This window comes from Schistocerca cancellata, chromosome 10 (genome assembly GCF_023864275.1).
Source record: "Schistocerca cancellata isolate TAMUIC-IGC-003103 chromosome 10, iqSchCanc2.1, whole genome shotgun sequence".
In the NCBI taxonomy this organism is placed as follows: domain Eukaryota; kingdom Metazoa; phylum Arthropoda; class Insecta; order Orthoptera; family Acrididae; genus Schistocerca; species Schistocerca cancellata.
In genome coordinates, this window is record NC_064635.1 from 208,009,999 (window position 1) to 208,035,971 (window position 25,973).

The 25,973-nt window shown below is 42.3% G+C and overlaps 1 protein-coding gene across 1 annotated transcript in view; it reads right to left on the minus strand.

Moving 5' to 3' along the window:
• Positions 1 to 4,856: 4,856 nt before the first annotated feature.
• Positions 4,857 to 25,973, minus strand: part of LOC126106271 (arylalkylamine N-acetyltransferase 1-like) — a 30,919-nt gene continuing 9,802 nt past the window's right edge. The window contains exons 2-3 of the mRNA XM_049912494.1: positions 9,987 to 10,153; positions 4,857 to 5,018 (exon numbers count right to left, since the gene is read on the minus strand). Coding sequence (XP_049768451.1) covers positions 4,857 to 5,018; positions 9,987 to 10,153 — 329 coding nt within the window. The remainder of the gene's footprint in view (positions 5,019 to 9,986; positions 10,154 to 25,973) is intronic.

Genomic DNA, 25,973 nt, shown 5'->3' on the forward strand with positions numbered 1-25,973 from the left:
CTGTTGTCAGGTTGTTGGTGTAATGGTTCAGGGATTCCGGACTGGAGCAGATTTGTTTGCCACGAAGACCTAGGCTGTAGGGAAGGGACTGTTTGATGTGGAATGGGTGGCAGCTGTCATAATGGTCCTTAGGTTAGTTAGGTTTAAGTAGTTCTAAGTTCTAGGAGACTGATGACCTCAGCAGTTAAGTCCCATAGTGCTCAGAGCCATTTGAACCATTTGAGCCATATCACACCAACTGCACATGCCTCACACTATTACAGAGCCTCCACCAGCTGGACATGCATGTTCGTGTCGTGCAATCATCAAGGGTACACGAGTGAGCCTTCAGCTCTGAAAGCCCATATTGATGATGTTTCATTGAATGGTTCACATGCTGACATTTGTTGATGGCCCAGCATTGAAATCTGCAGCAATTAGCTGAAGGCTTCTACTTCTGTCATGCTGAACGATTCTGTTCAGTCATCTTTGGTCTCGTTCTTGCAGGATCTTTTTCCAGCAACAGCAAAGTTGGAGATTTGATGTTTTACTGAATTCCTGATATTCATGCTACACTTGTGAAATGGTCATACAAGAAATTCCCACTTCATCGCTATCTCAGAGATGCTGTGTCTCATCGCTCGTGTGCCGACAATAACACCGTATTCAAACTCACTTAAATCTTGATAATCTGCCATTGTAGTAGCAGTAACTTATCTAACAACTGTGCCACACACTTGTTGTCTTATATAGGCATTGCCAACTGCAGCGCCATATTCTGCCTGTTAACTTATCTCTGTATTTGAATATGCATGTCTATACCAGTTTCTTTGGTGCTTCAGTGTATAAGAAATGGTATTACTTATGCAAGCATTTTGAGCCTGTGACTTCTTCTTCTGGCAGAAGAGATGAAGGGGAAGGAAGAGAGGTGAAGGAAGAGGACTGGAGAGGTTCAGGAAAATGGGTACAGTTTGTAAAAGTTGTCCAGAATGCTGCATCAGGTGAGACTTACTGGACAGGGTAATGTGGAAAGACTGAAGTCGGGGATTGCAACGGACGAGATTTGAAAACCTGAGAGCTTAAAGGTGGATTATAGGGTAATATGCAAGATAGATTACTCCTAAAACATTAGGCATGAGTTAATAAGACTGAAAAACTAAGTGTATTGTATGTGATAGAGGTGGGAAAAAATAGATAGGTCAGAAAATGAAAGATGGAGAAAAGTTAAATGGAATGAGGAAAATATATTTACTGTGAAAAAGTATAAAGTTGAAAGAAATTAAATTAAATTAAAGCCAGGTGGGTGGTGAGACCCAAGAACATGTTGTAGCATTGGTTCCCATCTGCAGAGTTCTGAGAAACTGCTGCCTGGGAGAAGTACCCAAATGGCACGTGTGGAGAAACAGGCACCGAGATCACGACTGTCATGTTGTAGAGCATACTCTACAAACTGAACTCTGCCTGAACCCACCACGAAGGCCCAATGGTACTGACGGTCCCTGTCTCATCCTCAGCCTACAGGCGTCACTCGATGCGGATATAGAGGAGCACGTGGTCAGCACACCGCTCTCCTGGCCGTATGTCAGTTTATGAGACCTGAGCCGCTGTGTCACAATCACTTAGCTCCTCAGTTTGCCTCACAAGGACAGAGTGCCATACTTGCCAACAGTGCTCGGCAGACCAGGCAGTCTCGTAGTGCCAGGCCAGCCTGACAGTGCCTAACTTCAGTGATACGATGGAAACCGGTGTTGCCACTGCGGCGAGGCCGTTGGTTAGAATGTGCTGTGCGACAGCGTATAGTGTGTTGCAACTACACACCCTCTGCCTAAGCCCGTCAATCCTAACTGATAATTTGGTGGTAGCCATGCTGATGTAAAAGGCCAAACAGTGTTTTTGTAACACGTAGTATATGACATGTCATTTCTCAAGTGACTTTCCCTTTGATAGTATATATTCTGCCAGTTGTGGAGCTGGTGTGGGTGGTAGTAGGTGGGTGCATAGGGTAAGTCTTGCAGTGCAGACAGTCACAGGAGTAGAATCTATAGAGTTGGGAGATGGGTGCAGAAGGAGCATAGCGTCTGAGAAGGGTATTGTGGAGATTGGGAGGATGATGGAAAGTCATTACAGGTGTCGTGGACAAAATCTCAGACAGAATGGAGTTCATTTCAGGACATGATTTGAGGAAGTCATGTCCTTGTCGAATTTGCTGATTATGAAGGCCCTACACTCCTCGTGCACCCATCCCCTAGCATGTGGCTCCCACCTCCGTGACTGCCCCCGCTGCAAGACTTCCCCTGTGCACCCTCCTACCACGAACTAAGTCAGCCCTGCAACTGGCAAAATGTATACTATGAAAGGGAGAGCCACTTGTGAAATGACAAATGTCATGTACTAGCTGTTATATAAACACTGTCTGGTCTTTTAAATTGGCATGACTACCACCAAATTATAAGGTAGGCAGAGGGTGTATTCTGGCAACACGCAATATCCTGTCACAGAGCATGCTCTACAACACGAAATCTGTTAACTTGGTGCCTGTTTCACCACACACACCATCTGGATTCTTCTCCCAGACACTACTTTCTTACAACTCCGCAGGTGGAAACTGGTGCTACAACATGTCCTTGGGTCTCACCACCCACCTGGCTTTAATTTACATTAACTTCTTTCATCCCAGCATTTCTTCATAGCAAACATTTTTTCCTCACCCTGTTTCATTTTTCTACATCTTTCATTACCCTATCTTCCACCTTTAAGCTCTCAGGTTTTCAAATTTCATCCAGTGCAGTTCCCAAAAATCAGTCTTTCCTTCTCATCCTATTTGGTGAGTCTCACCTGACCCGGGGTTCTGGGTGACTTTTATGAACTCTATCCCTTTTCCTAAACCTTTCCAGTCCTTTTCTTTCACCCCTCCTCCTCCCTCTTCAACCCTGCTGCATGAAAGAAGGAGCATAAGTAATATCTTTTTTTATGTGTTTTCTACTGCCACCCCCTGGTGAGCAGATTTTTTGGTCTATCTTTACAATGTTTGCAATAATAACGATCTTAGTTTTTTGATTGGAGGTTAGAAGTTGTACAAAAAATGTCAGTATGAGTGTGACTCATGGACTGGAACAAAAAGAAATTAACAAAGATTAGAAGCATCAGAGATCCTATGCCTAAGAAGAGGAGATGGATGCATACTATCCAACAGGAGGAGGAATGCTGGCATTGGAAAAGTACTGGCAAATTAAAGCATAAATAAGCAGTTTAAGGAATACAGCAACAACTAGAAGAACAGTGTCAGAAAAATGGAAGACTGCAGAATACATGAAGTAATTGTGAATTATTACCCCCTGTACTGAAGATCTTCACAAAGACCAAGGGAAAGGTGTAAAGACCAAAAATTTCACTCAAGAAGGCACAGCAGATCAATCCCTTATATATGCAGAAAGAAGAAGCAGAATAATTTGCACATAACTTTGTATTAAACAGCTCTTGAGTTTGCCAATCTGACAACTAAAAGATGTTTGTGCAGAATATTGAACATGATCATTTGGAGTAGAAGGGCAGAACCACTGGCCTGTATCAGTGAAGCTGTTTTTCTTCTGATATACTTAAATATACTTAAATGTACAAAACTTCCTAACAGATCAAAACTGTGTGCTGTGCAGAACATTGCTTTGCTAAGAATGCACTAATTCCCAAATTCTACTGCATACAAGAGGTGCTAGCAGAAGTAAAGCTGAGAGGGTATGTTGTGACTTATGCTGGGTAGTTCATCCGGTACAGCTTTGCTTTTCTGCATTTGAGTCCTGGTCCAGCACAAAGCCCTTATAGGTAACTAGAACAAAAAAATTCATTTTCTAATGGCTTAAAAGAGGCTTTGAACCTTCTAAAATAAGAGGCAAAAACTCTAATCCCTGAAAAAACTTGTTCTATGGAATTCTGAACTACCCCTAGTGCCTTGGATGACCTGAAATGGCCTACCTGTGCCAAATCAATACCCCCTGTAGTGTTTATAGTTAGATGCATTTCACAGCAAACAGTATATTAGCTTGGCATCAGCAAATGTCAGTATGTGCACAAAGAAGACAATTCTTTTGCTTTGAATCTCGATTTTTGTTTGCAGTGTGACTTTTGATAGTTTATTTGTGAGCTTATAATACACAGCTTTGTCTTTTATGTAAGATTGAGTGATATGAAAGTGTAATCAGGTAAGAAGGGTATAAAAATATCATATCCGATGTGGTGTCAAAGGTGACCAAAGAACAGATATGAGGCTGAAAGCAGTTCAAAGGAGTCACTGACTTTGCAGAGAAACTGAATAACAGTGGCCAGGACTTTGATGTGAAATATGGATTGAGCTGTAGGATTATAAATTTTCCTGGCATTTTCTCTGTTATTTCTCAACATATGAAATGTGAAACATGCAATGTAGACATCACATTGCAAGAACAAAGTCCTGGAGACTTAGGCTTCACAATAATAATTTCTTTTTCAAACTGCTCAGCAGTTGTTATACTAAGTAGTAAGTTTATATGGAATGCATATGCAATCAGTCATTGAATCATCCTAATAATGTGCCTGTTTGGAGTCGGGCTAAACGGGACTGTAAAGTCTTGTACATTCATAGACCCCACAACCAATATTTCAATCATTGTATGATAAATGAGTGGATATGATTTCTATCACAATTACAAAACTATGACAGACCACTCCTGGGATAGCAGATTAATGGTAAGGGTTTTCTACAAATAGAATTTTCTCCTTTTGTTCATGTCTATAACACATCTCAAAACTTCAAAAGCATTTTACTCAGAATACAATTTTTCAAAATGGCACACAGCATAACTCCAACAATTTTCAGTCTTTACCCTCTAATCTGCTAGTAAATTTCAGCACAGGATGTTGATGGAGATGTTAGATACTGACTTGGTGTGCTCGACGAGGGCAATGCCAATTCCACAATTCCTGGCAGCTGGGTCGACAGACCCAGCTACAATCTCCAACCGGTGAAGGTGTACATCAGGGAACAGGGCACGCAATTTCTCAGACACCTGAAAAACACATTACATCTATACCAGACTCCACAGGTAGCTAATACACACTGCCTGCCAAGAAGGTGAAGTACACAGAAGCTGAGGAGGAAATGTAATGGAAGTTCATGGATTGAGAGGGTCCAGCTGTTAATGGTGAGTGACATTTTCTAAACTGTTAGTAGCTAGCTTGAACCCCTTGCCATGATTATTCTGATAACCTCCATGTAGAAGAGGCATATGGTCCGGGCTTGTACTGAGGCCAGCTCGTATGGGCTTGTAAAGCTTCACCTAGCTTAGCCTAATGGAGTTACATCAACCCCCACTTCTGCTGTGTACAAGGAATGGAAGTAAACAGAGTGTCTGGACTTCCACTCTCCAATTTCTGTCTCTGTATGTATTATGTTCTGAATCACCATTAAGTAATGTTTACAGAATGAGATTTTCACTCTGCAGTGGAGTGTGTGCTGACATGGAACTTCCTGGAAGATTAAAACTGTGTGCCGGACCGAGACTCGAACTCGGGACCTTTGCCTTTCGTGCGCAAGTGCTCTAGCAACTGAGCTACCCAAACATGACTCACGCCCCGTCCTCACAGCTTTACTTCTGCCAGTATCTCATCTCCTACCTTCCAAACTTTACAGAAGCTCTCCTGCGAACCCTGCAGAACTAGCACTCCTGAAAGAAAGGATATTGCGGAGACATGGCTTAGCCACAGCCTGGGGGATGTTTCCAGAATGAGATTTTCACTCTGCAGTGGAGTGTGCGCTGATACGAAACTTCCTGGCAGATTAAAACTGTGTGCCGGACAGAGACTCGAACTCGGGACCTTTGCCTTTGACGGGCAAGTGCTCTAGCAACTGAGCTACCCAAGCACTCAGTGAAAATCTCATTCTGGAAACATCCCCCAGGCTGTGGATAAGCCATGTCTCCGCAATATCCTTTCTTTCAGGAGTGTTAGTTCTGCAGAGTTCGCAGGAGAGTTTCTGTAAAGTTTGGAAGGTAGGAGATGAGATACTGGCAGAAGTAAAGCTGTGAGGACAGGGCATGAGCCATGCTTGGGTAGCTCAGTTGCTATAGTACTTGCCCGCAAAAGGCAAAGGTCCCGAGTTCAAGTCTCGGTCCAGCACACAGTTTTAATCTGCCAGGAAGTTTCAAGTAATGTTTAATCTCAATGTTTTGGTAGTGTCAAAGAAACAGTTTTGTTTCTGATGTCCGATATTCTGCCCACTGTAATAAAGATATGCTAAGTTTGTTTATGTCTCACTAGAGTACACTATAATACAGTTAACCCAAGTGTCACCCCCTAGTGAAAGCCTAATTAATGGTCGGATAAAATGATTGTGCAAAACATGTGTCAGTTATTTCAGTTTGTGGAGTAAAAGTCCAGACTCATTGTCAAACAGTGACTGCTATGCTTTGGTCTGCCTATGCAACAAGAGCCCATAAACTGCTTTCACAGGCAACCTCAAAATAGTTGTAAAGAGTTACCTGTAGTCTGTTCTCTGCTTGCTGTCATTCCAATTGCCCTCAGGTGAAAAACCTCTTGAGTAATAAAGTGTCCAGCAGAAACATGTGCAGAATTCACCAGTGATATGAGGAGATAAGAATCTCTGATCATCACAGGAGGGCTGTGAGTGGAATATCTTGAGAGGAAAGCAGTGTACTCTGAGCTTAGTGCATGTACAGCCATGCATCAGTTTGCACCACTGTAAGTAGTAAAGAGGATTTTATCTGCAAGTGTGCCATTATTAGGCACTTGTTTTGTGCTTTCCCGGGGAAAAATCCACATATACCATCACAGTTACAAGAAATTATTCCATGTATTCATAGTTCCTTTTGTTTGCACATGCGAAACAATAAAATCTCATACAACTTGTATTATTTCCTCAGCACTATAGTTTCTGCCTACATTATACATTGGCCAGTTTAGTCAGTGATAGTTTTGCTCACCTGGAAGTGGAAAGTCCTATTCTCTGCTTGCCAATGATTGTGGATATGCATGGCACACAAAAACTCATGAAACCAAAATGGATGAGGCACATAATGCCATTTAGTCTTTCACAGTTTCATAAAATTCACACAAAAATTCAAATTTATGAAATGAGGTTCAAATAGACCATAGCCTCACTTGCCAAAGCTTAAAGATTTTGCTGCTTACAGCCACCTGAGGATCACACTTATGGCAATGACTTGCAGCTTCCATTATGAAGTGAACGCATCAAGTGACTCATGCAGACTGATCCAGGCAGATATAATAGTGTTGCTTTTATTCTTTGGGTGTGGATGGCAAAGGGAACATTCAATTTATGATGAAAGGGTCACAAAATCAGTAGGATCTGAAGAATTTTACCCCAATAGTGGCAGATTCACAGACCTCCACAGTATAGAAACCACAAACAATGACCGATTCAGAGTACAGGAAATATTGATACCAGTAGGATTGCATGATTGAAGAATGAGTTGTAGGAGTAACTCCCATATCCTCTAAATTTTTAAGGCAGTAAGCTGAACAGTTCAATACAGAAGCCACAGATGTGAAATTTTGTGTATAGAAGAAGTATTAAAAGTAATGATAAGAGGGGCCCATTTCAAGAACATTAATGTTTAAAGGTTTTCAATAAGAAACATAATTACAGTGTTCCATAACCATAACGGATAAAGTGTTACATTAATATTTGACTAAATGTTAAAAAACTACTAGAATAAAAAAATATTCAAGATTAAGTAGGAGAGATAAAAAGTTATACATTTTTGAAATACGTGCATTGAATGCATCCTACATGAAAATCTTTGTTTTTTGTTTCTTGGTATATCTGATGTAGGAGTAAAAAGAAACATAAAAATAAAATTATAAAAATAAACTGAAAGATAAAAAATAAAATAAAATCCAAAATTAGAAATAAATAATAAAAGTAAAAAAACAAAAACTGAAATAAAAAAGATGCAATGTTCTTGACTAGTAACCAGAACATCTTGGCTATCATGTTTGGTGCCAGTCAGTGCTAAAATTCTCAAAATAAAGTCATCAGCAATGGAACCCAAATGCTCCTGGCGTAGAGTGTCAACCACGCTGTGCCATTGGTTTAACATACAGAACTAGCCATGTAATGACACACTGGTGTCATGGTGCACTAAAAGAGAACAGGTGTGCATCCCATGAAAAAGAAGTTGGAAGAAGCTGAAATGAAGAAGACAGTAAAGAATCAAAGGAATTGACAGACTGATTTGAATAACAAGAATGGGAAAAGTGTATGTGGGTGCTTTACTGAGCAGCTAGAAGGGAGAAAAAGAAAATCTGAAATATGCAGAAAACACCAGGGTAATCAGAGGTATTAGATGTTCCCAGCATTTCTGATTATGTTGATGATGACTGATGTGTTGGCAGAAGAGCCAACACTGTGTAGCTAGAGGAGGCCGAAAGGCACGTGTTTAAGCTCATGCAAACTGGAACAGTTAAAGGAGTTGAGTCTAGTAAATAATGTACGTAGTTGCTTGAATACTTAACTTTAATCCATAATTGGTGTACATCGTTCTTGACGGTACATTAATAACAATCTCAATATAAACTGGTAATGGCGCCTTGCTAGGTCGTAGCAAATGACGTAGCTGAAGGCTATGCTAACTATCGTATCGGCAAATGAGAGCATAATTGTCAGTGTAGCTTCGCTAGCAAAGTCTGCTGTACAACTGGGACGAGTCCTAGGATGTCTCACTAGACCTGCTGTGTGGCAGCGCTTGGTCTGCAATCACTAACAGTGGCGACACGCGGGTCCGACGTATACTAGCGGACCGCGGCCGATTGAAAGGCTACCACCTAGCAAGTGTGGTGTCTGGCGGTGACACCACAATGACGACTACAATAACCAATTTACTGGATCTTGGAACTCCTTATCCAAATGTGGTAACTAATGAATGAGTTATTTTGCAGTTGTGGAGAACTTGGTACAGGGTGTGTGCTCTGCTTGGAATTGTGCCACATTTACTGGAAAAGGAACACCCCAAGACTGTGTGTATGATGACTACTTGCACAAGAAATGAATATTCTAAAATGTTTTGAAATATAAAAATGAAAGTACTTACACATTCCATGTTAGTGTTTAAATACATTTCAGTACTCTGATTTCTTAACATAAATTAGCAGATAAATTAAGTGGAAATTATTTTCACTCATTTATGTGTAATACAAGCGTCCTTCTCAATAGCATAATTCCCCAACCTTGCAGAAAATTACCACTTGGTGTGGGGAACGGTTTATAATCACATATTTGTGACCGAGCGAGGTGGTGCAGTGGTTAGACACTGGACTTGCATTCGGGAGGACGACGGTTCAATCCTACGTCTGGCCATCCTGATTTAGGTTTTCCGTGATTTCCCTAAATCACTCCAGGCAAATGCCGGGATGGTTCCCCTGAAAGGGCATGGCCGACTTCCTTCCCCATCCTCCCCTAATCCGATGAGACCAATGACCACGCTGTCTGGTCTCCTTCCCCAAACCAACCAACCAACCACATATTTGTGCTGTTTACAGTTAACTTGATTTAGTGTACTGAAAGTAGAGAAATTACAGTAATCTTACATGCAGTTGGTTTTAGATTACCTACAAAAAATATGCCAAAATAATAACTTTTGCTTAAGTTTGCACAGTTCCCCCACTTTTCCTTACTACTATTTACATGTTCTTTCTCAGTGAGTCTGCAGATAGAGAGAGAGAGAGAGAGAGAGAGAGAGAGAGAGAGAGAGAGAGAGAGAGAGAGAGAGTGGGGTGGGGTAGGGGGAGATGGACTGAAAGGGGTGGGAGGAGGTGATGAACAAAGATGAGGGGAGGAGGATAAGATGGATAAAGATAGGGGGAAGAAGAGATGGTCAGAAAGATAGAGGAAAAGGAGATTAGGACATATACCCAAAGCCCATGAAAATTAGCATCTGTGAATCATTGCTTGGTTCACTAGTACATTATATGATAACATTTATAAATGGTAGGTTCACCTGGAGATCAACAGAGGTGGTGAACCGCAGGATCTCACGGAAGGCTGGATCTTGACAAGTCTCAACCTCTCTGACAGCCTCCCCTTCATGTCCAGGTTGGTGTATGTGCTTTATGATGACTCCCATAATCTTGCCACTCATGGTATCGACTGCTTGCAAAGAAACACCTGTCAACATAAGTTGTTTTCTGAGTCTGTAAGTTCTGTTCTTCAGAGTCTAAAAATATGAACCTCAGTTTAAATCCTAGCCAAACTATCTTGATTTTATTCTCTGCATCTTTATCAGATTAATTCTAAATGAGCCTATTATAGTCTTTCTAGTGAGGCCTCATTGCTAATGCCCCCCTGTACTTCTCTCCTCACTTAACCTACAAAAGGACTACACAAACAGGTGAATGCAATGCCCAATTGTAAAGTGATGTGCAAAAAGGTCACATCCTTTGACCTTTGTGAGAAATCATAAAATACAACAAAGTTTGTACCTCACTTTAGTTACTGGGTCACAACAAAAATAGTCCTGCACCATCTCTGCATCTACTTGGTCATTCTGCAAGTCACACTAAAGTATTTGGCAGAAGGTTCATAGAACCACTTTCAGATTATTTTTCAGTCATTCCACTCTTGACTAGCAAATGGGAAATATGAACACCTAAATGTTCCCATACAAGATCTGATTTCTCTTATTTTGATATGATGGTCATTTTGCCTTATGTAGGTATAAAATACATAATTTTAGCACAGACCTGTTGTGTATCATGGGAGATCAGGCAATAAAAATAAAAATTAAAAAAAAAATGGAAATTTGTGGTTTAGACTATGGGACCAAACTGCTGAGGTCATCGGTCCTTAGGCTTACACAAGACTTAATCTAACTTTAACTTATGCTTAGAACAACACACACATCCATGCCCGAGTGAGAACTCGAACCTCTGATGGGGGGAGCCACATGAACCGTTACAAGATGCCTTAGACCCCAGGGCTATGTTGCACAGCTAAAAATTAAAACCAAACTCTGTCCAAACAGGCCTCTGAAGCCAGAATGAGATTTTCAGTTTGCAGCAGTGTGCGCACTGATATGAAACTTCCTGGCAGATTGAAACTGTGTGCTGGACCAAGACTCGAGGCAAAGGTCCCCTGTTCGAGTCTCAGTCTGACACACAGTTTTAATTTGCCAGGAAGTTTCAGGCCTCTGAAGGCTTAACGGTACTGACCGACCACCGTATATCCTCAACTGATAGACATCTGTGGATGTGGATATGGAGCGGCATGTCGCCAGCTCACTGCTCTCCCCGCCATTGTCAGTTTACAGGACCTTAATTGCTACTCCTCACAAGGGGACGCCACAACGTTGGGATCATAGATTTACTTCAAACTTTGTACACATTCAGTAGGCCATCAAAACAACATAATGTGTAAGTAATAAGGTGCAGTTCTGCAACAGAAGTTTTACATGTCTATTGTGTAACACATGTATTTGAGTGAAGGTGCCGAGCCTAAGGCATTGCGGTCAAGTAGCTGCCAGCACAGTAGCTCAAAGTGTTAGGTCAGATGGTTAGCTGTCTTCTATAATTGAAAAACTGAGTTAATGGATCAACAATGTTCTTGAACAGGTGTCATGATGGATCACCCACCCTGATCAAATGCAATGAACAATAATGAGCAAAATGAGATTAAAAAAAGTGGTTAGCTTTAGCACACTGCATGAGGGTCATGGATGAGGACACAGTTCGAATCCTGGTAACACTTACTTGTTAACCTACATTTTTTCTTCACTGGTCACATTATTTAATTTATTTTACATTTGAGAGGTAATATAATGAAAAAACCTCATGGGCATTTTCATGAAGTTGTAGTGAATCCCATATTATTTGACTACTTACTACTTGTAATTAAATTTTCAAGGATGAGGAACAGACACAGACTTGGAAAGCCCAAATCAAACCTTGATAAATAATGATGCGAATGATGTTATTATCAATCATTAATATAGTAAGTCATGATGTGCTAGAGCACAAGAGTAATGAAGAACTACTTGTCAGATGTGCTCTTGACATCACATGTTGCAGGATAATATTTGAGATACAGGCATAGAAAACATAAGTTGAAAGTTCATGCAAATACACATGTTCTTTTCATAATATTATCCCTCAAATGTCATATAAATTAAAAAATATGACCAGTGATGAAAAAATAGATTAATAAATAAGTTCAAGTGGGAGTCAAACCGTCGTGTCATACACTCTCATCTTATGGAGCTCAAACACTAACCACCTCACCACCACAGATTTTAACACCCAGCACCTACGCACAGATTCATAAGCACATAATAGATGTGTAAAACTTCTCTTGTGATTTTCTCGGAATTGCCAGAGTAGGAAAGGCAAACCTACGTTTCTAGCATTTGTAGACTTAGAGAAAGCTTTTGACAATGTTGACTGGAATACTCTCTTTCAAATTCTAAAGGTGGCAGGGGTAAAATACAGGGAGTGAAAGGCTATTTACAATTTGTACAGAAACCAGATGGCAGTTATAAGAGTCGAGGGACATGAAAGGGAAGCAGCGGTTGGGAAGGGAGTGAGACAGGGTTGTAGCCTCTCCCTGATGTTATTCAATCTGTATATTGAGCAAGCAGTAAAGGAAACAAAAGGAAAATTCGGAGTAGGTATAAAAATCCATGGAGAAGAAATAAAAACTTTGAGGCTCGCTGATGACATTGTAATTCTGTCAGAGACAGCAAAGCACTTGGAAGAGCAGTTGAACGGAATGGACAGTGTCTTGAAGGGAGGATATAAGGTGAACATCAACTAAAGCAAATCGAGGATAATCGAATGTTGTCAAATTAAGTCGGGTGATGCTGAGGGTATTAGATTAGGAAATGAGACACTTAAAGTAGTAAAGGAGTTTTGCTATTTGGGAAGCAAAATAACTGGTGATGGTCGAAGTAGAGAGGATATAAAATGTAGACTGTCAATGGCAAGAAAAGCGTTTCTGAAGAAGAGAAATTTGTTAACATCGAGTATAGATTTAAGTGTCAGGAAGTCATTTCTGAAAGTATTTGTATGAAGTGTAGCCATGCATGGAAGTGAAACATGGACGATAAATAGTTTGGACAAGAAGAGAATAGAAGCTTTCGAAATGTGGTGCTACAGAAGAATGCTGAAGATTAGATGGGTAGATCACATAACTAATGAGGAGGTATTGAATAGAGTTGTGGAGAAGAGGTGTTTGTGGCACAATTTGATAAGAAGAAGTGATCGGTTGGTAGGACATGTTATGAGGCATCAAGGGATCGCAAATTTAGCATTGGAGGGCAGTGTGGAGGGTAAAAATCATATAGGGAGACCAAGAGATGAATACATGAAGCAGATTCAGAAGGATGTAGGTTGCAGTAGGTACTGGGAGATGAAGAAGCTTGCACAGGATAGAGTAGCATGGAGAGCTGCATCAAACCAGTCTCAGGACTGAAGACCACAACAACAACAACAACAATGGAGGGTGGGAAGAATGATCATTGGTAAGCCTCTGTATTGTCTCTAATTTCTCGAACTATATCTTCATGATCATTACAGGAGATGTATGTGGGAGGAAGTAGTATGTTGTCTGACTCATCCTGGAAAGTACTCTCGAAATTTCTGTAGTAATGTTAATGCGTCAGGATTGGCCAGGAGGGGAAAACTGTAGGCACCCATGAAGAATTACACATTTTTTATATGCATGACTGTTTAATGCCAAACAGGCAGGCCTAGAGAAGCCACGGGAACTGAATGGGCTACCGCCCAAGAAAGCAGGAGAGGTGGGAGTCTGATGAGTTTGGAACCTGCCGGCAGAAGAGGGCGAACAGTGTGTCTGCTCCCAGCAGCTGGCCGTGGTTCCACCCCCACTTGACGGCCTCCAAGCCTCCCTATTGGTCGGCCAGATCGTAAGACGGACAGTTCGATAGCGTTACCTCATCAGCAAGACGTGAATTTAGCTGCCGATGGTTCAACACGTGAGTTTCAGAGTGGTTCTATCCATTTCTGGGCAACGTGACTAAGATGCTGCAACTAGCTGCCAGGCAGAAGGCACTGACGAACATCGAGTGAAAAATAAAAATCAAATTTTTATACTAATAAATCCATTCAATAATGGCCCCCATTGTACACCCTTCACCCCTCCGCAGGATTGAAGCAGGGGAGGGGGTGGTAAACTGACAGTTACTAGAGGGGCTCCTGCGAAGGATGGCCTTACATAATTTTAACAATACATTTTGATTATTTGTGTTTTTGTGTTAGATTTGTATTAAAAAATGACAATAATTGGGTGATGTTTGCTTGCTTGACAAAATTTGGAAGATGGCGGATGGTACGGTGGTGGTGTGGGACACTGCGAGTGGCAGCACTGGTTGCACCAATCAGCTGTTAGTGGTGGTAGTGGCGGAGGTTGCTGACTGTGACAGGCAGCTATAAGTGGGGGGGGGGGGGGGGGGGGGGTTCTGAAAGGGGCGATGAATAGATCACGGGGGGGAGGGGGGGGGGTAGCTTCATACACATACATAGTTCGTTACATCTAAAGGAGGGCCATGCCTTTTCTTTTGGGGGGTATTTTACTTTTTTACTATTCCTTTCTACTCATTACTATCTTCTACTGAACTACTATCACATCAAGGAACACTCTTGCTTGCATCTCAGAACTTAACATGGTATTCTACAGGAAATTGCTGTTTAGGGACAGCAGGAAGAGATGACCGAAGTCACGCCAAAGGTCCTTTTCTAAACACTGCTCATAGTGATAAACCAATAAAGATAATTTCCTCAGTGGGGTAGTGATACTACATGGAGAGCTATTAAATAGTGAACCGCTACCGTTAAGTAGCAGGGCTGGGTTGCTCAAAAGTATTCTTAGAGTTATACTCTATATAATACTCTGCGTACATTGTCACTCAAAACTTATGCAATAAATGACTGATAAATTGTAGGAAAATTAGAATCAATTATGGCAGACAAGGAGAAGAATAGGGAGAGAAATGGTAGCGTCCGGGGGTGTGACTAGCTTATCGCAAGGCGACCTCTGTGCCAGCCCATGTGTTTGTGCCATGCGGTCTCTGCTTATAGCAAGCCTTCACTGGAAACATAGGCCACAATTTAGACAACTAAAAAGACTGTCTCAACTGGAAACTCACTGTATGATAAAGTGAATCATGGTTAATGGTTCTGCTCTGACCTCTGGGGTGGCAGAATAAAACAGACCATTTAACATCACTTAAAACAACACACACAGGACCTTTTGACTGCTCACCAGTAACCTCAATAAAACAACGTCATACATCACTTCATGTCAACAAAACCTCACTGCCCTCTGGGGGTTAACAGCCAGAAGTCATCTCGTAGCTTCGTGCGATATCTCTATAAAATGGCTGGAAGAGTGTGTCTGATATACAGGGTTATATTAGTTCTTGTGGTGCTGCTGGAAGGCATAGCCAAGCATCACTTCCCTGACAGCAGAAAGGAAAAACACAGAGTAGAAACGTTGATGGAGCAGTAGGGTAAGAGAAATGGGGAGGGCAAAAAAATATCTGCGGCGAATGATACGGCAGTAAGGCATACTGTCCACATGGACTTCCACAGCAGAATCGGTTGCCTACCGCTGGCCTAGCAGGAGAGTAAGGAACTGAGTCAAAGAAATTTGACCTCTACTAAACCAAGTTTACCATCTGGTCTTTACAGGTCTCTTCTTAGTTCACCAGCAGTGAATTGAGTATGTAGCACCTTGGGGAGGGGAGGGGGTGCGATGTCCTTAAAGCAAGAGAGATGGGCAAAGGTAATTACTAATATTATACGAAGAGGGGTGGTGGAATTTCAAGAAACCTCTTGGGTGGCTTGTGAGCCATCTAGTAAAATCAGTCACAAACTTCGTACTAGCGGGTTTTAAGGTGGGGCATCTCATTGCCCGGGACTAAGAAAGTCACATAGCCTCGACAGTAGGACGTGTTAGTGTGGGAGGACAGTGGCAAATATCTGGAGTTACTAGTGTGTGAATGTATGTTTGTGTTGTTGGTTGAGAAACAGCTCTGCTTAACTCCCATGCCAGGGAAAAGTAGAGGGAAGCAGTGCTGTAAAGTGCTTAACCCTCACACCAGGGAAAAGTAGAGAGGTGGGGGGGTTTGCTGCAGTAGTATCATCACTGATCAAATCCCTGACTATATATGGTACAGCCATGTTTCCATACAAGGGATTGCAATGGGTAGATAGTCCAAGAGCATGATACTGATTAGACCTCTGATTACAATAAGTGAATAGCGTAAAGACAGACAGGGTGCGGAACGAATGCTGCTAGAGGAGCACAGAAGGCTGAATGTGGCGACAACAGAGAAATTCCGACTGTAGTAGCCATATTAGAATATATTGGAATATAAAAGGCTTCCTTCCCCTCCCTCTCGGGGGAGGCATTTGACTGGGCCTTAGAAATAAATTTTTTAAACCAATCCCATAAAATATTCCTTGACTGTCTGCCACCATGTACAGAAAACCTCTTCATGACGCACAACACCTGTCTTGTAACGTCTGCCAGTTGAGTTTGTTGAGCACTTTGGCAGCTCTCTCATGCTGACTAAACGAACCAATGATGAAACATGTCACTCTTCTTTGGATCTTCTCTACCTGTTCTATCAGTCCTACTTGGTAAGGGTCCACTATTGATGAACAGTACTCAAGACTCAGTTGAACAAATGCCTTATAAACCACTTCCGTTGTTTATGAGTTACATTTCCTTAAGACTCTTCCTATGAATTTAATTCTGACATCTACTTTTCCTAGTATTTGTTTTCTGTCTGATTCCATTTAAGGTCCCTCTCAACGGTTATTCCTAGATATTTTGTGGTAGATACTGTTTCCAGCAGTTTCTCATCAATAGTGTGATGGTACAGTTGTAGTTTTCTTTTCCTATGTACGCCCAATATGTTGCATTTATTTACATTTACATTCAAATGCCTGAGCCTGCACCATTCATCAATCTTCTGCAGATCATTGTACAAATCGATACTGTCTTACGGCATTGTTACTTTGTTATAGACAACCTTATCATCAGCAAACAGTCTTAAAGGGCATTCAATGCTTTCTACTAGATAATTTATATAGGACTACACTGTAAAAATTACAGTCCTACTACACTTTTGCAGGGTACTCTGGAAATTACCTTTTCATTTGTCACTTTTGTTCCATTAAGAATGGCATGTTTAGTTCAGTCTGGAAGGAAGTCTTGAATGCAGTCTCAAATCTGGTCTGATAGTAAGATTTTATTTTTTTACCAAATGGCAGTGTGGTATGGTGCCAAATGGCTTCCTGAAGTCAAGGAACCAGGCAACAGCCTGAGCAGCATTGTCTACAGAGCCATGGATCTCAAGAAGGAACAGAGTGAACCGAGTTTCACAGGATCTCTCTTTATGGAATCCATGTTGATTTTTATAGAGGAGATTTTTGTTCTCCGAAAAACATCATAACTCTTGAGTATAAAACATGTTCCATAATTCTACAACAGATATAGGTCTACAATTGTATGCATCTGTCCTGAGGCCTGTCTTGAATAGGGAATGACATGTGCTTTGTTCCAGTCGCTAAGTATGGTACCCTTAGTTGCTCCAGGGATCGACAATTGCTACATCTTCAAACTGTTCAGTTGCAGCCTGTGACACTGTAAATGGTCATGTGCCAGCTGAGACCACTTCGACTGTGGGATCTTCTAAATGCAACGCCTCCCAAAACACATCTCTGTTCGGAGCAGAATGGACAATGAAGTTACATATTAGAAAGTCGGCATAGGACTGTTTACTATCATTATGTTTATATTGGGCTTCCAAAACTGGATTTCCTAAACCGATTTCAGAATACTGTTTCTGGTTGTTCATGTAAACACTCTTAATCTGATTCTGGAGATCTGTTTCACCTGCCAGTTTTCCACACTCACAATCCATGTAAACCCACAATCATTTTTGAAATGTGCTCACATTGTAGGTTATGTCTTGTTCACAAAGTATTCGGCTAAAATGGATGCAGTGACTTACTGGGGAGAAGCAGAAATATTAGACTCAGCACGAAGCTGTCTACCAGTGACAATAAAGTGAAGAGCAGCAGCATTGGTGCTGACTAAATAAAAAATTGGAAAAGATATTTCCCAGACGCCATATTTAACTGGGCTAGTAAGTCCTCTTTAGAGTTCAAACCTTAACATATAAGCACGACAATAAAAAATGGTTTCCGGAATTCAGTTTTCATCTTTTGGAAGATATGTTGCATGCAAATGTAGTAATGATCACAAGTAAAATTTCAATTTTCAGTTCAGTACAGGCAGCGACAATGCGGGTTTGTTTATGACAGTAAGCACTGGATAACTCACACATTGAAAAAATGACAATGTCACATGGATCTGTTAATGGGGCTACTTTCTGAAGCAAATGAAATTTTTTGGTTTCGATTAGCAAGAAAGGACATTTGCACAGTTGGCCCATTACTTGAAACACTGTGTAATGCTATTGCAAATACTACACAAACAATTCCCACTCTTCCTTCGCCACCCAGCAGGGTGGAAAAGCTGAGGATGTGGGATGATGCGGAAGGACTGTGGCAATTGTAACCAACTGACAAAGCAATTCTAACTGCTGTTCAAGCTGCTGCTGCTGCTGTCATAACGATGAACCAATGCCGGATCCACGCTGTTGGTGCACATGTGAAAAACGAAATTACCTTGTTGGCAAAAACTGTAGAATCTACTGTTTTCTTGCAAATAACGAAGTAAACAGTAAATGCAATTGCAGCAACTAAACGCCAGAGTTTATGCACACATGTGAACAGAGACAGTGGGAAAAATGAAATAGGCCAAGTTAGGTATCAAGCATCATAACAAAACACGTAAAAGTTTTAGGTGGCAAATAGAACCTTAATGATCTGTGATCATGTGAGATGGAGCAGGCCACATTATTAGCATATGGAAGCCCCACTTGGGTGATCGTGGTGTAGGCAAAAAGAGAGGCAGGCATCCTAGTTTTGGTATCTTGCTAGGCCAACCGAATGTGAACTCCGCAGTTGTGATGGTGGCTTCACAATCGAGAACAGGACAGTATGGCTTGTGTAGACTCTCCAGTCTGACGACACACTTCAAAGATTCACTAGCTGTAGAGATCTCATTCATTAAGCCCAACAGTTCATAGTTGAATATGTCATGTTGTTCCTTCAGTGCCACAGGGTCCTTACAAGTGTGATGTTTACTTATGTGCAGCAGTTTTTCTTCTCATTTGTTCAGGGCAGAAAGATCTGACTACGACAAGTGTATCATCATTTTCCGTGGAGGCCAGAGTCTGAAAATGAGTGACTTACGCTGTGTATGTACTTGCCTATTTTACACTCAACAAAGTAGGAAAAGATAGAGTGCTGTTTATCATAAATATGATTTGTTAAGCTGCAGACAGGCATAATTAAAAGACACTTACACTTAAGGTTTCATCCACAACCTGTGTCAGAAAAGGAAAGAGAAACACACACCACTCATTCACATAAGCAAGCACACCTCATGTACACATGACCGCCAAGCTCCCTGAGTTGGCGGTCATATGTGCATGACATGTGCTTGCTTGTGTTAAGGACTGGTGTGTGTTTCTCTTTCCTTTTCTGACCAAGGCTACAGCTGAAAGCTTATGTGTATGTCTTTTAATTGTGTCTGTTTCCAATGTAACATGTCATCTTTATGGTAAGTAGCAATCTGTCTTTCCCTACATTGTTGATACACCAGCCTGGAGGTTCTATCTTTTCCTATATTGTTGATATGCCAACCTGGAGTTTCCATTGTTCCATTTTACACCCGAATTGAGACATGTGCACGAATATCTGTGGCTGTAAGTTTTGCACTCAGGACACATCACAGATTCCACTTGAAGAGACAGGGGAAGGAGCAAGTATGTAATAGACTGTCTTTGTTAATTAAAATTAACAACCATACAAACCAGATGTATTTATCTCTGAATCGACCAGTCTACCTGAAGACATCAGTGTTTCACCAAAACAAATACAATGTGAAAATCAGTGCAATACATGTGCCTAAAATGAAACAAATGCTACTGGACAAGTGGATTACCATTAGAAGCACTACAGCACACAAAAGGCAGGGCCCAGAATCCAGGGAACCAGCTAGCAAGAAGACACCACCCACACCTCAAAACAAGGAGGATTTTTTACAGCTAACAATACTAGACGTAAAAAAGAGGTAAGTGGTCAACCAAGACACATATAGTCCCTGTTTCATACTCTAAATTGTTCCAACGGAATGTTCAGTCTCTTTCCAATAAGCTGAATGAAATACAAATCTTGTTAAATGATATGAGTGATATTTCTGTTTTATGCTTTACTGAGCACTGGCTAAATAAAGGCATGATAGAACTAGCACACCTACCTCAGTTTACATTAGCTGGCACATTTTGTAGAGAAGTACTCAGGCATAGCTGCATATATGTTTGAGAAGATATAGACCACTAACATAACCAAATTTGACAGCTTGTCTAAAGAAAGACACATAGAACTCTCAAGAGTAGAACTGCCAACTAGAAATTCTATAATCATCTGTCTATATAGGTCACCAGATGGTGATACAGTTTTTTATTCTCATATGGAAGACCTGTTTGAGGATTTCAACACCTTCAAAAAAAATATTATCATATGTAGAGATTTAAATGTTGATTTCTCCAAACCCAGTAAATTTAAAGATGAAATCAAAGATTTACTGAAGTCCTTTAACCTAAAACCAACTATAACTAACTCAACGTGTATAACCACTACTTCTGCAACAACCATAGATCAGGTGTTTGTAAATACAGATAAACACACCTGCAACACATAGACTGGAAACACTGGTTTCAGTGATCACAATGCCCAAATACTAACAATGGCTATTCCAGGAAACACAAAAGCCCAGAAAACTAGAGCTATTGTCAGGAAGTTTAATAATGAAAACATAGATTAATTTTGTTCTCTCTTGAGAAGAGAAATCTGGACTGATGTTTACAGTTCAAATGACACAGATGACAAGTTTGATAAATTTATGACCACGTACAAACATTTTTTTTTTAATAGGTTTTCCTAAACAAACATCACTTATAAATTCTCTACATAAACCAAATAAATGATCACAATAGGAATAATAATATCATGCCAGAATAAAAGGAACTTATATGAATACTCAAAGCAAACCACAAATCCAGTATTTATCAACTACTTTAAACAATATAACCAAATACTTAGACAAGTTATAACAAAACCAAAGAAAATGGAAAATGACAAACAAATAAAAAATTCCAGGAATGAGACTAAAGCAACCTGGAGTATCATAAAAAGAGAAACAGGTACTACATCATTAGCCCACAAAATATAGAACTTCATGAAAATAACAATAAAATAATCAACCCACAGTAGTGGCTAATAAATTTAACTACTACTTTTCCAATGTAGCACACCAGCTGATTACCAGACACTAAAACTCGCAATCAGACAGACAGACAGATTTCAGTCAGATACAAAAATTCTTATAAGAAGCTGAAGTTCATAGTTAATCTATTCACTCAGTTTTTTTATTACACAGGGCAGCTAACCCTCTGACTGAACACGTTCAGCTACCATGCCAGCATCGTTGATCATTGCTGATTCTTCTGCCTGTAAGGGCAGTTTTCCACCCCAAGGGCTAGAGAATGCCCTGAACCTCTGTCCACTCCACCGCCTTCTTTGACAAGGCCGTTGGCTGAATAAGGGGTGACTTCTTACGCTGGAAATCTTCGACTGCCACTGCTGATTATTTTTGTTCGAAATCTAAGCGGTTTTCTGCTCAAGAATTATGACGTTCTCGGAAATGGAACATTTCCTCTACATGGATTCCACAAACAGAGATCCTGAGAAAATTTGTTCCTCACTCCGTTACTCCACGAGATCCACAGTGCCGTGGACAACGGCGCTGAGGTTGATGCCGTGTTCCTTGATATCACTAAGACATTTGACACAATCCCCCATTGCCGTTTAATGAAAAAATTCGAGCTTACCGAGTATCAGAGCAGACCTGCGACTAGATTCAAGACTCTTGCAGATAAAACTCAACACGTCACTCTTAGCGTAACTAAATCGACAGATGTAAAGGTAATATGTTGAGTACCACAGGGAAGTGTGATAGGACCAAAATTTTCAAATGTGTGTGAAATCTTATGGGACTTAACTGCTAAGGTCATCAGTCCCTAAGCTTACACACTACTTAACCTAAATTATCCTAAGGACAAACACACACAACCATGCCCGAGGGAGGACTCGAACCTCCATCGGGACCAGTGATAGGACCGTTGCTGTTTACAATATAGATAAATGATCTAGTATAACGTGTTGGATGCTCTTTAAGGCTATTCGCAGTTGATGCAGTTGTTCATACCAAAGGAGCAAAGCCAGAAGGTAGTAAGAATTTGCAGAACGACCTGCAGGGATTTGATGAATGGTGCAGACTGGCAGTTGACCCTGAACGTAAGTAAATGTAACATATTGCGCTTACATAGAAAAAGAAATCGACTACTGTACAACTACACTATTGATGACAAACAGCTGGAGGCAGCGTCTGCCTTAAAAAATCTAGGCATAACTATCCAGAACGATCTTACGTGGAATGACCATATAAAACACATAGTGGGAAAAGATGACATAAGACTTAGATTCATCGAAAGACTCTTAATGAAATGTAACTCAACCACGAAAGAGCTGGCTTATAAGACGTTTGCTCGCACACTTCTTGAGTACCTATTGTTGATCTGTCTGGGATCACTATCTGCTAGAACTGAGAGAGGAGACAGAGAAGATCCAACGAACAGCGGCGCGTTTCGTCACGGGGTCTTTTAGCTGGCGCGAAAGTGTTACGGGGATGCCAAACGAACTCAGCTGGCAGACGTTACAAGAGAGGCATTGTGCACCACGGAGAGATTTACTATTGAAATTTCGGGACAGCACTTTTCAGGAGGAGTTGGACAACATATTACTGGAAACTTCCTGGCAGATTAAAACTGTGTGCCGGACCGAGACTCGAGCTCGGGACCTTTGCCTTTCGGGGCAAGTGCTCTACCGACTGAGCTACCCAAGCACGACCCACGCTCCGTCTTCACAGCTTTAATTCCGCCAGTACCTCGTCTCCCACCTTCCAAATCTGCTAGAAAGTTTCATATCAGCGTACACTCCACTGCAGAGTGAAAATCTCATTCTGGAAACATCCTCCAAGCTGTGGCTAAGCCATGTCTCCGCCTTATCCTTTCTTCCAGGAGTGCTAGTTCTGCAAGTTTCGCAGGAGAGCTTCTGTGAAGTCTGGAAGGTAGGAGACGAGGTACTGGCGGAATTAAAGCTGTGTAGACGGGGCGTGAGTCGTGCTTGGGTAGCTCAGTCGGTAGACCACTTGCCCGTGAAAGGCAAAGGTCCCGAGTTCGAGTCTCGGTCTGGCACACAGTTTTAATCTGCCAGGAAGTTTCATATCAGCACACACTCCGCTGTAGAGTGAAAATTTCATTCTAAAAACGTAATACTTCCTTCCCCCCCCCCCCCCTTCCCCGACGAGGAGATAGAAAATTCGAGAAATTAGAGCTTACCGACAATCATTCTTCCTACGCACTGTTCGCGAGTGGAACAGAATTGGAGGGATCAGATAGCCGTACTGAAAGTATCCTCCGCCACACCCCATTAGGTGGCTTGCGGAGTATGAAGTAGATGTATATAGCACGCGTGATCAAGGATTGTTTGATTACCACTCAAAGACGCTTCCGCTAGACCACGGGTGTAAGCAGTAGTAATATTCTTGCTACAGATTTCAGAGCTACAAGAGGGATATTTCTGTCACTTTCGACATGGCGCGATATTGCCAAGTTTCCCTGGGTGAGCCTTTGAAGCAGCTCGCGCAGTTGGGCTATCCCCGCTAACATTCGGCGAGTACGGCGTCTGTAGTTCGTCCACAGGAACCTTCTTTTCCGTTCAACTTCGCGTATGTGCTTACATTTCCAACAGCGCAACTGCGCTTACGCAAACGTGCACGCGTTATTTCCTGGACATGGATGCCGTGTGTAATAGACTCCTGGAAATGGAAAAAAGAACACATTGACACCGGTGTGTCAGACCCACCATACTTGCTCCGGACACTGCGAGAGGGCTGTACAAGCAATGATCACACGCACGGCACAGCGGACACACCAGGAACCGCGGTATTGGCCGTCGAATGGCGCTAGCTGCGCAGCATTTGTGCACCGCCGCCGTCAGTGTCAGCCAGTTTGCCGTGGCATACGGAGCTCCATCGCAGTCTTTGACACTGGTAGCATGCCGCGACAGCGTGGACGTGAACCGTATGTGCAGTTGACGGACTTTGAGCGAGGGCGTATAGTGGGCATGCGGGAGGCCGGGTGGACGTACCGCCGAATTGCTCAACACGTGGGGCGTGAGGTCTCCACAGTACATCGATGTTGTCGCCAGTGGTCGGCGGAAGGTGCACGTGCCCGTCGACCTGGGACCGGACCGCAGCGACGCACGGATGCACGCCAAGACCGTAGGATCCTACGCAGTGCCGTAGGGGACCGCACCGCCACTTCCCAGCAAATTAGGGACACTGTTGCTCCTGGGGTATCGGCGAGGACCATTCGCAACCGTCTCCATGAAGCTGGGCTACGGTCCCGCACACCGTTAGGCCGTCTTCCGCTCACGCCCCAACATCGTGCAGCCCGCCTCCAGTGGTGTCGCGACAGGCGTGAATGGAGGGACGAATGGAGACGTGTCGTCTTCAGCGATGAGTGTCGCTTCTGCCTTGGTGCCAATGATGGTCGTATGCGTGTTTGGCGCCGTGCAGGTGAGCGCCACAATCAGGACTGCATACGACCGAGGCACACAGGGCCAACACCCGGCATCATGGTGTGGGGAGCGATCTCCTACACTGGCCGTACACCACTGGTGATCGTCGAGGGGACACGGAATAGTGCACGGTACATCCAAACCGTCATCGAACCCATCGTTCTACCATTCCTAGACCGGCAAGGGAACTTGCTGTTCCAACAGGACAATGCACGTCCGCATGTATCCCGTGCCACCCAACGTGCTCTAGAAGGTGTAAGGCAACTACCCTGGCCAGCAAGATCTCCGGATCTGTCCCCCATTGAGCATGTTTGGGACTGGATGAAGCGTCGTCTCACGCGGTCTGCACGTCCAGCACGAACGCTGGTCCAACTGAGGCGCCAGGTGGAAATGGCATGGCAAGCCGTTCCACAGGACTACATCCAGCATCTCTACGATCGTCTCCATGGGAGAATAGCAGCCTGCATTGCTGCGAAAGGTGGCTATACACTGTACTAGTGCCGACATTGTGCATGCTCTGTTGCCTGTGTCTATGTGCCTGTGGTTCTGTCAGTGTGATCATGTGATGTATCTGACCCCAGGAATGTGTCAATAAAGTTTCCCCTTCCTGGGACAATGAATTCACGGTGTTCTTATTTCAATTTCCAGGCGTGTAGCTTACTGCTTCTCGGGTTCAGTGGAAATCTCTTGCGCTGTTTAGAAGACGACAAGCAGATGGGCGCAACTGTGTTTCCTTCTGTGGTATCTCGAGGTTACGCCTGAAGGCGACTTGCGGGCAATAACAAATTTATAGACGATTACAGATAAAGAGAAAGCATATGGAATGCAGCTTTTAAAGCTTATTTGAATAAAAAGTTGAGATGTGCTGCCCTGAGCCTCAATTATTACATCTACATCTACATACATACTCCGCAATCCACCATACGGTGCGTGGCGAAGGGTACCCTGTACCACAACTAGCATCTTCTCGCCCTGTTCCACTCCCAAACAGAACGAGGGAAAAATGACTGCCTATATGCCTCTGTACGAGCCCTAATCTCTCTTATCTTTGTGGTCTTTCTGCAAAATGTAAGTTGGCGGCAGTAAAATTGTACTGCAGTCAGCCTCGAATGCTGGTTCTCCAAATTTCC